Source organism: Saccoglossus kowalevskii, chromosome 12 (assembly GCF_978046115.1).
Source record: "Saccoglossus kowalevskii chromosome 12, keSacKowa6.1, whole genome shotgun sequence".
Taxonomy (NCBI): domain Eukaryota; kingdom Metazoa; phylum Hemichordata; class Enteropneusta; family Harrimaniidae; genus Saccoglossus; species Saccoglossus kowalevskii.
This window is the reverse complement of record NC_140652.1, coordinates 20,144,841-20,160,343: the sequence shown is the minus strand read 5'-3', so window position 1 is coordinate 20,160,343 and position 15,503 is coordinate 20,144,841. Positions and strand designations below refer to the sequence as shown.

General features: G+C 38.2%; 1 protein-coding gene across 1 annotated transcript in view; it reads right to left on the bottom strand.

Moving 5' to 3' along the window:
- The window catches only part of LOC102810319 (USP6 N-terminal-like protein), a 50,017-nt gene that overhangs the window by 11,192 nt on the left and 23,322 nt on the right, over positions 1–15,503 (bottom strand). Inside the window, exons 2-12 of the mRNA XM_085506482.1 lie at positions 14,437–14,510; positions 13,563–13,648; positions 13,386–13,428; positions 12,896–12,976; positions 12,552–12,659; positions 5,908–6,017; positions 4,866–4,914; positions 4,051–4,171; positions 2,558–2,652; positions 1,951–2,016; positions 1,214–1,313 (exon numbers count right to left, since the gene is read on the bottom strand). Of these exons, the coding sequence (XP_085362608.1) occupies positions 1,214–1,313; positions 1,951–2,016; positions 2,558–2,652; positions 4,051–4,171; positions 4,866–4,914; positions 5,908–6,017; positions 12,552–12,659; positions 12,896–12,976; positions 13,386–13,428; positions 13,563–13,648; positions 14,437–14,510 (933 nt within the window). The remainder of the gene's footprint in view (positions 1–1,213; positions 1,314–1,950; positions 2,017–2,557; positions 2,653–4,050; positions 4,172–4,865; positions 4,915–5,907; positions 6,018–12,551; positions 12,660–12,895; positions 12,977–13,385; positions 13,429–13,562; positions 13,649–14,436; positions 14,511–15,503) is intronic.

Sequence of the window (15,503 nt, the reverse complement as noted above, 5' to 3'; positions counted from 1 at the left end):
AGTATTTAAAATAAAAGATACAGTAAATAGGTGCCAGACTGCAATGAGCTGCAAATAGTTGTTGTGTAATACTGGCACACGAGTGTCACCTGACAAACGGCACACAAGTGTCACCTGACACACGGCACACGAGTGTCACCTGACACATAGCACACAAGTGTCATCTGACATACGGCACACGAGTGTCATCTGACATACGGCACACGAGTGTCACCTGACACACAACATGGGTGTCACCTGACACACGGCACGCAGGTGTCACCAGACATGGATGTCACCAGACACGGGCATCACCTGACACACGACACACGGGCGTCGCCTGACACACGACACACGGGCGTCGCCTGACACACGGCACACGAGTGTCACCTGACACACGGCACACGAGTGTCACCTGACACATAGCACACGTGTGTCACCTGACATACGGCACACGAGTGTCACCTGACACACAACATGGGTGTCACCTGACACACGGCACGCAGGTGTCACCAGACATGGGTGTCACCAGACACGGGCATCACCTGACACACGACACACGGGCGTCGCCTGACACACGGCACACGAGTGTCACCTGACACACGGCACACGAGTGTCACCTGACACATAGCAAACGTGTGTCACCTGACACATAGCACACGGGTGTCACCTGACACACGGCACGCAGGTGTCACCAGATATGGGTGTCACCAGATATGGGTGTCACCAGACACGGGCGTCGCCTGACACACGGCACACGAGTGTCACCTGACACACGGCACACGAGTGTCACCTGACACATAGCAAACGTGTGTCACCTGACATACGACACACGAGTGTCACCTGACACACAACATGGGTGTCACCTGACACACGGCACGCAGGTGTCACCAGACATGGGTGTCACCAGACACGGGCGTCACCTGACACACGGCACACGGGTGTCGCCAGACACGCGGTACACGAGTGTCGCCTGACACGCGGTACACGAGTGTCGCCTGACACACAGCACACGAGTGTCGCCTGACACATAGCACACGAGTGTCACCTGACACATAGCACACAAGTGTTACCTGACCCAAAGCACGCGAGTGTCACCTGACACACAGCACGCGAGTGTCACCTGACACATAGTACATATTTGGCATTAGATCATGAAACAACTATAAATTCACAAGCTAGAGCAAGAATAAACCAAACAGGTCTTCAAAGGATATAATCAAACTAAACTTACTTCTGTGCATTTTAAGAATGTTATATGACATGGCAGTTAAAATCTTCTGACCCTCTAGCATATAGATATCCCATGTCCGTAACGTTAGTGTAAATGGTACCTATGAAAAACAAGTACATCATTAAAACAGAGCAAGTACTTTGAAATACTTTATTCTCCCTTGGATTATATATTTGAAGGGATAAATCAGTGAAAATAAAATCCAGTGAAATTTGTTCCATCTATGTTTCACTTTCAGGTCATCAAAAATCAGTGAAAATAAATGACGTACAAAACAGTGAAATTATATAATAATATTCTACAGTAGCTGGTACAGTACTTTTTACACATACATATATCATTAATTTTTCAAATTTCATAATTGAGGCAGTTTATGAGATTTACAAGCCATCAGACTTCAAACCTAACCCCAAGACAACCCAACCCTGTAAATATGTGTAGATACACAAGTAACGTAGACATACAAAGACTATAAAAGATGTTCAATGATAACGGCCTTCAGGAAGGCAACAGAAACTCCAGGAATTTTTATTTATTTGCTACATAACTGAGAGATGAGATCTCATTTGTCACAAAGATTAAGATTGTTTATTCCTTCACTACGTAAAATACAAATGTACTAATGCGATCTTTGTTAACACATCCCCCCTACTGATGGAAATATATCAGCTACGTTGTATCTATGGAGACTTTCAGCAGGCGATGCTGAGGTAGAATTTCATGTTCAGTAAACTTACCCTGTCCAGAAAACACTGAAAGAACCACTTCATAGTATAGAGACTAGGATAGATTTCATACCTGGCCTGTAACAGTAATACATAATAATAATTAAAACAAGGGATCTACTGGTTAGAGAGGAGTAAATCAGTGTAGTGATTTTCTACTGGTTTTTATTGTGAAGACATTTTTCTAAAACTTGCTTTCCTGTTCCAGCAGAAGATGCTTACCAAAGTTTCATTACACATTTGGAAGGTGAGACAGTGAAGAGATTAAATTGTGTGATAAGTACAATGGAACAGCAATGGGCAGCAGGAAAGCAACAAATGCATGACCCAGACAGATGTGGCCATAACCAATAAATCAGGCCTTGCCTTTTGTAAATGGCTGGAGCGTGACAAATAGTTTTCCTACAAGCACCAAAAATGAGTTATGAGTGTGTTTTCAATGTGTGAGAAACAACCTTCTCATGCCTAAAACCTAAATTCTCTAGCGCTCAGATAATTTGACAAATAAGTGAATCTAATCTTTCAATGTACAGTGTGAATGTGAAAATGATAACAGGTTGCGTCTAACACATAACATACTCATTAAATATATATATTAGGAAAATTATAAACAACTTACAAAATGTTTCTTGACTTTAGGAATAAATTTCTTTAATATTTTATCATGATGATCTTGAAATCTTAACAGCTTTGGGAAACCGGGAATAAAAAATCCTGCATAGGAAAAAAATCATGGTAAATATTTTTGATCCTTTGATGTCTGTCGGCTCTTCATTGCGAGCAGAATTTGCCAAGCGTTGGATTATTCATCCACCAACAAGGAACGCAAGTTGGATTAGACCGTCGTGAGGCAAGTTAGTCTTATCCCACTGATGTCTATTTATCAAATATATATCGTAATCATAAGGGAATAATTATTTGAAGAAACAAAAAGCTAAGTAGCACCTGTAGAGGTAGTAACAGTGCAGAAAGTAGGGGACAAACAGTATATCCCTCAATGTTTAAGAAGTACTAAATGAATACAACACCCTATTTTCTTTGTGAATTATTTTCTGGTGTAGCCAAAACTTGTAATTTTCAACGTATCCCAAACAGAGCAAGAAACATTCAAAGTGAAAATTTCTGTGTAAATGGCTTGAAATGTGATACAGTAGTTTCCCAATTTGCCAATTCTGGGGGGTTGAACATCCAGGCATTTTCACCGCATGGCAACCATCAAGATGAAAACTCTTAGAAAACGGTACTTTGGGATGGTTGTTGAGACTCCCCTGAACAGTGTAACAAGATTACCGTGTGTGTGTAACGCATATAAATTTGATTGTTCAGGATTACTTCAAAGTTGAGTTCCTGTTGTTTTCTCGAATTTTCACCGGCTCTTCACTCTGCGTTCCTCAGTAACTCACGCAGAGCTCAGAGAAATACATGGAAGAGTGGTGCGCGTCTTAGCAACGTGGAACGTCTTGTAGCGCAGCTCTGCCCCCCAGGATAGACTGTTTCCAGTCAGATGTTGTGCGCCATCATTTCTGGGATGTCTGGATACCGTTATAGTGAGGCAATAGGGTAGCTGGACTCAAATTAAACTTGGTAGAAGTTTGGTAGAAGTTTCCATGTGTTTCTTCAAAACATTTATTGATATTAAAGGGTAAAACCTACTCATTATCTATATGCTCATGTTGTATTATGTTTGCGCCCTCTATGGCAGGAGTGAGCAATACCTCCTGAGGGCGCTCTACATATTTAACCCTAATGATTACTACACACATCTACCTGTTTCACACACTCTGTAACGGTGCATGGTTATGTCAGTTCTATTCTCGGTGAATATAACATATTCAACATTTCAGTGATGGTGGAAATTTTAGCATATCGTCTACTCTATTTGAAGCTGTCTCCAAGAAAAGCAGACATGAACCAAAAATTACATTTACTGTATGTTGAATTATTCAAAAATATGAATTATTAATCACATGTCCAACTTTGACCATAGACACTCTATTAATGTAAGCACATGTATTAATAGTGATAGAGTAAATACGCTACCCACATAGCCTCACTTTGAAATCTTAAAAATAGTAGGCCCTCTATAGTCGGTATACAATATCAACTACTTACCATGCATAGCATGTTTGGTATCTGTTAATAACTGTGATAGCGCCCAGAATGCGTCTTCTTCATTTAAATACATCAACAACAGCGCCGCTATTTGACTCATCCCTTGGCAGTAACCAACCTCCTACAGGAATTAAAATTCTAATCTATGAACGCAAGAACCGACAATGTCTACTTCAATTGAAGTGAGAATATGTAGTGCTTTTTAATTACGACATTTTTTATTGCATTTTATGTCTTTAAAGGGGAATTGCTCAATCCCATGGATTGCACCACATGCTCATGGGTGATTAACTCCGCCTCTGTCCACTAAGTAAATGAACGCTTATTATGCTCCCTTACTCAAACTGTGATTGACAGACATTTTGTATACATTAGCCACTATTTTAAACTCAGGATTTTTACTTGTCGCGGCATGTTTCGACCAAAAACAACAACATTTATACATCAAAAGCCCAACCAGATGAGTGTAATCGCTAGCGTACATATTCATGCCCCCGTAGAAATTCATTTGAGATCACAGCTTGATCTCTAAACATTGTAAATGGCACATTTCCCGGAGCTCCCATCACGATGTATCGGCTTGGTTCGGATTAGCATACTAATTGCGGTGACCATCTTGCCCCTATTTATAGTATTGGTTTCCTTTTAATAGGTGGTGTTATTGCACAGCTTGTGTTTTAATTTCATGTAAACAAACAATGTATTTCACACGCGCTGTATACGTCACCATGAGTCCCATATCGAGCAGGACGTAGGGCGATGACCACCGCCTTTAAAATAAATACACCACATCATTGTACATACACTCCACTTACCGTGTTGTACATTGAGTAGGCAGCTAACACATGAAACAATGCCTGTTGTCTGAAAACAATGCAAAATATGTGAATATTTACATTGCATTTATAGCATGGTAAATTGACATACAGTAAATGACAGTAAGTTAATGGTACACTGTAAAATTCTTTATTTTAGCTGGAATTAATATTTGCTGAAAAGACATTTCGGGTGTTTTGTATGGAATTTATTTTCACTAATTTTTGACAAGTTGAATGTAAAATATAGGAAAAAAGGTATATTTGCTGGATTTTAATTTCACTGAATCATTCCTTCAGCGAAAATAGCGAAAATTAATTCCAAGCGAAAATAAAGTACGGTATTCTACAGTAGTGGGTTTCATGTAGTTTTCAGAGGATATTCAATTTCAGCGACAAAACTATTAATATGCCCGAACTTAACTCCTACATGTAAATATTGAGTGAAATTGTGAGAAAATTATGTATCTATGGTTTTCATGGACTATGAATGTTGAACCTTCCATATAAGTTATTCATACATTTATACAAATTTGCAAGAAAAAAAAGATTAAACTGTTTCTCATTGAAATTAACATGAGAGAGGAGAGAGACTGTGGATGTAAGTAATGCAAAATAAATGGTGTAATTTGGATTGAAAAGAGAGGTAATTTTCATGCAAACCATACGCAACTTGCAGCCATTGTCGATAACCCAGATTTAGACTTGACCCAACCCAAGTAGACAAATTGCATTCTTACGTGGTCATACATGTACAACCTCAATATTTTTTCCCAGACCTCTTCCTCGCAGTCAACAAGCTGACGCCACTCAACTTCCAATTTCACTCAAGATCCCGAAAGAATCACTCATCTCAGAGGGCAAACTACTTCATGTCATAAACTGATGGTTCTTATAATATAATATAATCTGCACACCATTTTTTCCAACTATATAAATACAATTTTGATCTAGTACAGTGATTTCAAACTATTCTGGCTATGTTTGTATTACTTATTTATAACAAGAACAACGTTTGTTGCAGAAATTTAATGGTACATACTTGACGCCATATCTATCTCTGAACATGATATGATCACGATATGTCCGGTTCACATCCAGATCTATTTGCCGAATATCTGGCGACATTTTTCTAGCTCTGGATTTCATTTTCTGTTGAGAAAGAAGAAGAAATATAAAGCAACATCTCTAATCTGATACAACTTGTTTGTAAGATACATGTATGATCGAATGAGTGATGTCTTCAAGTGGATGATACCAGCTCCACCAATAAGCAACAGGAGCAATATACAACTTTTTTATCCTCGTCTCATGATTGCCTACTGATTTATGCTAATTAGACCTACTGTCTAATTATAACAGACAAACATTTTGAGTTATTGTTGTCAATGGTTTTCTATTTCCGCTCAAAAAAAGGCTTTATCATAATTATATCATTGCACTAAGTGATTAATCATTCAATTTTAAACTATCCTATCCAGCTATAATAATGTCGGATTTGTTTTCCTCCACAAACTTTGGACAAATGATGTTTACAGAACTCTATCAGCAATGATATTTCACATGAAACAAGCCATGCATGGCACAGTCCCCATTAGTTATCAAATTTAAGATATATAGTTTTGTTTATAGTAATATAGCTGGAATATAACCATGTCAGAAATATGATTTTTTAACATTAAAATGATTGACATTTGTATCTGATCGTCAAACAAGTACTTGTCCATATTGAGAGATATTGCTCTGGAACAGCATTTAAAATCAACCATTTTGAATACATGTATATATATAACATGATTTATAACGAATATATAAAATTTGAACATAATCAGTCAAAGCATTTAAGAGACATGGCTCTAGAAGCCCAATCATTAAAACAAAATGGCCACCAGTCAGTCATTTTGAATCCAATCTGACAAATAAAATGACCTGCATCAGGAACCAGTAATGTCTAATGTATGTACCAAGATTGACTGAAATCCATCCATAAATGCCAGAAATGCTTGATATTTGATGATTTTTTAGCACAAAAATGACCACCATTCGGCCATTTTGAATATGATCGTCGAACCAATATATCTGTTTATCTATGACATGATGTATAATGAATATTTAAAATTTGAACATAATCAGTCAAAACAAGTCAGAGATATGGCACGAGAACCACATTCATTAAAACAAAATGGCCTTCAGCCGGCCATTTTGAATCTTATCTGAAAAACAAAATTATTTGCATGAAGGGCCCATAATGTCTAATGTATATACAAAGTTTGAGGTATGTAAGGGTGCATAAATACGTCAGTTGCGAGTGGTGAGTTGCGAGTCGCAAGTAGCAAAATGTGTCAGTTGCGAGCGCTCGAAAGTGGCAGTTGCTAGCGCTCGAAAATGGCAGTTGCTAGCGCTAAAAATAGCAGTTGCTAGTGGCGATTTGTATGTAGTTGCGAGTGCTAGCTACATCGGCATTGTGTGAAAAAAAATTAAGTCCGATGTCCTAGCCACTTGTTTTCAAGTTACATGTACATGTGTTGAAATGAATTTCTGCATGTCTACGATGCTATTTGTGCGTGTGTGGTACGTACACTAAACTACCGTCCCTCCTGTGTTGAGGGACGGTGACTAAACGTAGCAGCTGCGAGCGAGTCGGGCCGCTAGAACTGTGTGAATAATAAAAATAAGTCCTCACCTCCGATGTCTTAGCGGCATATTTTCTTGTTGCGAGGATTTAAAGCGGACTTGTACTCTCGTTCCCGTAATCGCCGTTTTTTAACCGAGAAAAATACAAAATCACTGTAAACAGCGTCATATCGTCGGTTCATTCGAAATATCAAATTGACCTTTGTTTGAGTTTTATGTACAGCGGACGATACAATGCTCTGATTTTAAGTAACAGTGATATTTGTTAGTACATCCATGTTCTCACTAACATTCTTATTTTGCGTTAAAGTGACGAATCATTGGAATGCAATTTTAAGGCGGCCCTGTTACACATTCAGAACGTAGGTAGGTGTCATGTTCGGGAAAATATAACAGATAAAACTGATCCCATGTTAGTCCCTTGGTGTGGTATTAATCGCATTGTGGTCTGAGGTCGCAAAACGACGAGACCGACGGCATTTTATCTTGGACCAGCATGCATATTATTGATGAAGCCGCTATGACTATGAGTCTTTATTGTTTGTCAACAGTTGACGCCTTCACAAAAGGTTAAAGTGGCAATCGGTTAAATGCTGAAAAAAGCTAATTCTAAACAGCACAACAACAACAAACGCGATGTGCTGTCAATCTCCGCCCGCGCTTCGCCTGCAAAATTTTGCATGAAGTGACTGACGACTCATCAAACTTTAGGAATAAACATTAAACTCCAATTGTTGCAGTAAAAATAACGCGAGGTGTTTTTGAATACAATTTATATACATGCATATTTATCACACATAATTTTGCTGTTGGGAGTGAACCTACCACAACGGGAAACAATCGTTCCACATTGCGTTTTTTTATGTATGCCCTTTTTGTAATGAAATGCTTTGTTTTGCCAGAGCCCGATTAGTACAGTGTATATAAACAAAGAATATTATTTTGACACACTTGAAGTAAAACGTCAAAAAGCGACATACTCTAAACAACGACAGTGGGTGACTTGATTACGCTTCATTGCGTTCAATATATATTTTTCGCCGGTCATTGTATTCAATCACAGTCCCTCTATTGCAGGAACTGGATGTTTATGAGTTGGTAGGCTGGTGGTGATGCATATCAGGGTTCAAAAAACCCAAATTTCATAGTGATAATTTTGTTTACATGTTTGTTTACGTTGTGGTTGCCCGAATTTGAAGTCAAAGTGAAGTCATACAATGAGGTATCGCTTTGCATGACGGTAACTTTTGAAGGTATTGTAATCTGTCTGACTTCCTGACTCCCTCGGCCTGCATGTGAACGGTTTGTTTACCCGCACTACGGTTTGAGACAAAAGAACGCTAGTCGTTTCCAGACCGGGGATAGAGGGACTGTGATTCAATCAAGGTCCTACATATTTTGTGACAACATTATTGTATCCAGTCGATAATTATTCTCTTTCAACAACTGAAGCCGCCCACGCCCCATTGTATTTATTCGACAAGTGCTTTCTGTCAACAAGTGTGTATTCTCACACACTTATTAAATGCTTTAAAGTTTCCATTAAACCACGGAAAAAAACATGCATTATTTCATTGATATTACTGTCATCCTACCGACGACCCACTTGGACTTGGCACATCGACGCAAATCGCACGGACTAAACGCATTTATTTATTATTCATTGTCTGTTTCTGTCCTATAGACACTGGCGCCACAACTTGGCGATCAGGTCATGGGACTGTTATCTCTATTCTGTGAAGACATTCACATTGACTGCGCGTGGACACACATTCAAGATGTGTTTTATACACCTTCGTGAGACTCCATCCGTTTGCTGACTTCGCTGTAGTTATTTTTTTTCTTGTCCTCTCAAGATTGTTGCGAGTTTACAATTACCAAAACGCTTACATTGTTGGTTTAACCATTTAGCTCCATGGTACAACCAGATGCGTGTCACACAAGTCTCGATGAATGGAGACACCGGGATTTCACACCTGGAGTCGGCTTCACCTCCATCCCAACCGACCTCGTGATTTAGACGAAACATATTGACTCAGTTCAAGTAGGAATTACATACAATTCCCTCAATTTAATACTTGAAGACGCAATTCAGAATTTCCATGTAATCGCCTGACCGTGAATAAAGGCAATCGATTTATAGCATGTCGGGGCTATCGGCGATTTCGGGTACTGGACATCTCGACCCCCAAAAATCTCGACCCATTTTTCGTTGGACATCTTGACCCACCTACACCTATAGCCACAACAAAGGTAGCGTGAACATTCAGTTGTGATACATGTCAAAACAATCGCTGCCAGTGATATATTTCGCGAATAAAAAACCCAAAATAAATGCAATCAAAGGCGCCGACCACGGGCGTTAGAAATATATAGAACACGTTGTGACACAGTCTCACCAGCGTCTTTCGCTCATTCAAACGGACAGACACACGTGCTATTTTCGTATATTGAATATGATGGCAAGGGAAAAGAAACACCGGAAAAGACAAGTTGTTTATGTGTATTTATCAATCATCAAACTAAACATTCAATTTTATATAGTATAGTAAATTTTATTTGACTCAAATTAATGAATTGGAAATACATTAACCATGGTCAATAATCATACACAAAAAAAAAACAATAACAAGAAACACAGATAGGGTCGCGTCGATGCGAAGGGTCGAGATGTCTAGAAATCGTCGATTTCAATGAATAGAGATTTAGAATACCAATACATGTCAACACTCGCAACAAGAAAATGTGCCGCTAAGACATCGGGGGCGAGGACTTATTTTTATTATTTCACATAGTTCCGATTGATCTAGCGGCCAGACTCGCTCGCAACTGCTACGTTAGTACGTCCATGGCTCAGTGTAGCCTCGTAGACATTCAAAATTTCGCTACATTTCAACACATGTAACTTGAAAACAAGTGGCTAGGACATCGGACTTAATTTTATTTCACACAATGCCGATGTAGCTAGCACTCGCAACTACATACAAATCGCCACTAGCAACTGCTATTTTTAGCGCTAGCAACTGCCATTTTCGAGCGCTAGCAACTGCCATTTTCGAGCGCTAGCAACTGCCACTTTCGAGCGCTCGCAACTGACACATTTTGCTACTTGCTACTCGCAACCCACCACTCGCAACTGGCGTATTTATGCACCCTTACATACCTCAAAGTTTGAACAAAATCCATCTGTAAACAGCCAAGAAATGCTGGATTTTTAGGATTTTTCAGCACAAAAATGAACGCCATTCGGCCATCTTAAATCAGATCGTAAAACAACATGTTGTGCATCAAGGTCCTATAATGTCCAACGTATATACAAGGTTTGAACAAAATCCATCTACCGTTAAAGTCCTAATATAAACCGCATACGTAATAGTAACCGCACCCCCAATTCCGGCTTCGGGGTTAAAGAGTTCTTAACAAAAATTGAAAACTTGAAAAGTACCTATTACTAACCGCACCCCCAATTCAACAAGACCGTGACTGACTTCATTGTTTCAACCAGCTGTTCCAAAACGGCATTGTTCCTAATCCTATTCTTTGTTTCGACAACATGCCTAAAAATATTCACACCTATTTATTGTTCAGCGGTGATAAGATGTCAGACAGGCAATGAAACTGCTTTTGTTCTGGCGGCGACCTCTGTCAATACTCTTTCTGAATACGTCTGTGTTTCGTAAGTTTTAGACAATGAGCTTTTATCACCGTAAAAGTGTTAAACTGAGCATTGAAGAACAATTTATCTTTCGAAAACAAATAATTTCTTGATTTAAAAAAAAAATCATGCCGTTTTCCCATGGAAATCAAAGGCAAAAGATCGCACTACATTATCGGTAAATCTCTTCCGTGTTGCGTTCACCATGAGGTCGCTGAACTGCATTAACATATTTAAATGAGCTATGTAATTTAGACACGTGGGCACCATCCAGCATTTTGATTGGTTAATTAGCGACTTGACCCATCCGGTCAATAATACGTCACGTGAGCATTCAAAAGCATGGCGGATATCGTATCGGCTGTTTACATGTGACTGAAATCATTCGCTTACGGGGAAACTAAGTTGAATTTTACTTGCATTTTATAACAATTCAACGAACTTATTTTTCGTGCGTTATTGTAATCACTACTAAATAATAATCACCAATATCAACACTTCGAAAACAAGTAAGTTATTCACTTGTGACCCGCAGCATGGCCGGATCGAGCTACCGTTATGTGATCATTTGCTACTAAGCAGTGCATTCGTGTTTTTATTTGAAACTTCTGTTAGAATATACTTTTCGTTACCAAGAAAATTAAAAAAAATAAATGCATATTACGTTAAAAATACTGAGTATTTTTTGTATCATATAGAATTTTTTTTTGATTGATTGTAATTTTTCAACATTTCGTAACGCCTATTTTAGAACCAAAATAAGGCCTTTCACTCTTGTTTGTTTTGTGCATGTGTTGTGGACAAAAAATGACCACGCCCATTTAGTGATTGCAATATGTACGTAATAGAAACCGCACCCCGAACTTGAGCTTTTGATCCCAATTTTTAAATTGATACATTGTAATATAAACCGCGGTTTATAATAGGACTTTAACGGTATAAACAGCTGGGAAATGCTTGATTTTGATGATTATTAGCACAAAAATGGCCACCATTCGGCCATCTTAAATCAGATCGTGAAACAAATTGACGTGCATATGTATAATATCATGTGTGATGTATGTGTGAAGTTTGATTGTGATTGGTCCAGGCATTTCTAAGATACAGGTCCGGACGCACGCACGGACGCACGCACGGAGGTCAAAACATAAGTCCCCGTTTTCGGACTGCGTTCGAGCGGGGACTAAAAAAATCACAAGACATGTAGTGTGCTTAGTCTTGTGATAAAGGTAAATTCGCTTAAAATGCGGTGTTTGTGGCACAAGGCATAATCAAATTTAGTGCGAAAAGAGGCGTTGTATGGAACCCATATCGAACATGACTTTAGTGAATTTAATAAACTAGTTTAAGCAATCAAACAATCACCACTGATATTGGCAAAGTAACTAATAACTTACCTCGTATATGCCATCCTGTTCGTCTTTGACTTTTTTAAGTTCCAGTAGCCTAGACCATATATCACCTCGTATCGAGTGTGGGATCCCTTTGTATACTCTACGCTGCAACTGAGATATTAAGAAAAAGCTAAAAACATTATCAAGAGCATTGACACATTTTGGTATTCAATAACACCTGGATTTAGTAGAATAGCGCCCTTTATAGTCAAGACTGGCTTGGTAGTTGAATGGACTGCGGGTCATGTACCATCATTTTCGAGACCGTTTTCTTACAGTGGTTTTGGCACAAAAAAAAAAGGTTTGATAATTTCCACTTATTTCCGATTTTATCTTTGATTACTTACTTTTTCGCTTGGGTAATACTTGTCCCATGCTTTCATCATTTTTAACCATTTCTGAAGACGATCCATTTCAACAGTCTTCATCTGAAATAGTGAAAAGGTATAATATCTCTGTGACTGATCTGACACAAGGACACAAATCACATCAAAACAAATCAAGTTTACTAGTTATGCTCCACATTATGAAGTGTCAGTGGTTATTTGATCACTGAAATTCAACAAAACATGACAAACTACAAAAATGAATAACAATTACTATGCCAATACATCATGATGAACTGTGAATGAGAAGTACCGTACAATCTGTAATAGAAGCCGCATTCCTAATAGAAGTCGCACCAATTCTTTTTGAATAATTGATTACCAAAAATTCATCATTTCTCATATGTGTAGATGCTCTAATAGAAGCCGCATTTCCTCTGTTGCATGGAATCACAATAGAAGCAGCGGTTTCTAATATAGATTTTACAGTACTCATTTTGTATGGCCTTACCTTTTGTTCTTCTTCATCAGGAACAGATGGAAGTTCATGTTCACTGTCAAAAAAAAAAAAAAAAAAAAAAAAACACAAATAAAAGTTTGTGTAATTAATATTTTCAGTTAATGTTTACAAAAATGTTATGGTGTTACGAATAAATCTCTCAGCTATAAAAGTCTGGGATGTACTTACTGCAGAAAGCCAAATCTATCTGTAACTTTATAAACTCTAAAGCCAGCATCTTCCCACGGGTCAATTGGAGCACCATCATCCCTACCCTGAAAAAGAACACATGCGACAAAATAGGACACAGCAACACATGAAAAAATTTATCTATTTGCAAGAAATAATTGCCATCATAGCACCCTCTAGAGTTGTGGTACATGATTCATTTGTTTTTATCTGGAAAAGAAAATATTTTTGAAACCACAAATACGTATACCGGTAATCATGATTGCATTTTTGAAAACTAGCTCACCAGCCATTTTTTTAGTGTTTAAAAAGCTTGGCACAGTAAGCAATCAAACTACATTAGTATGAGGTGTACAATACAACTGTGTTACTTTAACGATTTAAATTCCATCAATTGTCCCACAAAAATGTTGGTACCACACTTTAAACATTTTTTTATATTTTTGTAAAATTTCTTTGTTAATTTTGAACCAGACAGTCCTAAATTTTGCCTAAAACTTTTAACAAAATATAATTACGTGTTTGTTTTGGAAAACATGACAAAAGTTGACTTATTAGTAAGACAGGACCTAGATATGATGAAAATTACAGCTACATGTACATGTATAATACATTTCAAGGTTAGTGATTAAGTAGTGCAATTTTCTGTTGAAATTTGTAAATACAAATTTGTTTTAATCAGTGTACTCTCGGCTGAAATAACTGAGTAACACCCTGTAACCGCATAGATTTCTGAAAAAAAAATGAGCCTTGACATTATTTGAGCACTAACTGATTGCCTGCACATGTGAATACATGTTAGTTCTGAAAGTAGCAATCAAATCAACAGGCCAGTTGGCTTTGAATTTGACATCGATGAATGATGTTTACTCACCCTATCATAGCGATTGACAATCTCAGCTCTTTCTCGATTGGCTCTTGCTATAGCTTCTGGGTCAAGGTCCTCCGCTAAAACAAGCAAAGAGAAAGAGAGAATCAGCCCATGTATGAGCAAAGTACAGATTTCACGATTAACAGGCTACATGTAACTACAGTGTGTGTGTGTGTATATTATTGAAGGTTTATCAACAAACCAAATGACAATCTTCATAATGTGTAACTTTGCTTGATAAAACATTCGTTATCTTGTAAGTGATCAGTATCTGAAATCTGCAGTCCTGAAGAGATACTCAGGAATCAAAATTTTTGAAGGCCTTGAAGGCAATGAACTTGATGACCTAAACAACTACACAAAATGTGAAAAGCGCACAGCATGATGACCACAACCATCCCATGCGCGAGATATATGGGTCTCATATAAACAAAGATGGCAATTTTGGCTGTTGCGGAAATCAACAAGTACATACTGAGACGTTACCAAGCTTTATTAATCAGATATTTTTTTAGATGATTTGAAGGTATTGCAGGAGTTACAGGCGGTAATTAGTAGAAGTCACGCCTAGGTCAAACCTCATACTTGTGATTTTATTAGGAGAGTGCATTGGATTGTGGGGAAATGTCACACATGCACGGCGCAACGACTACCGCCCTTTAACTTTTACAAAAGTGATATCATGGGATTACCCCCGGTACTATCACATGACAGCATTCACTGAATATACTTTGTGCATTACTTTAATAACAAAAAATCAACATTATTAAAATTGTACAAACCATGTGGTTACTATTACTGTGTAGAAAAACGTAGGGGTTTGACCCAGAGTTTGTTTTAACCCAGTGTTGAAAAACATGTGTGAATAGATTAACCCGGTGTTGACCTGAGCTAGTATACATGTAGATCAGAGTCAGATTGCTGGTGTTTAACCCTGAGATGAGAGACGCATGAAAAAGGTCTGTGGGGTTAAAACAATGCCTTCTTACCACAACCAAATAGTATGTGATTAGGGTATGAATTGGTGTGAACAATAAGTTAAAAGGAGGTGGTTGTTGCGCAATGTTGTG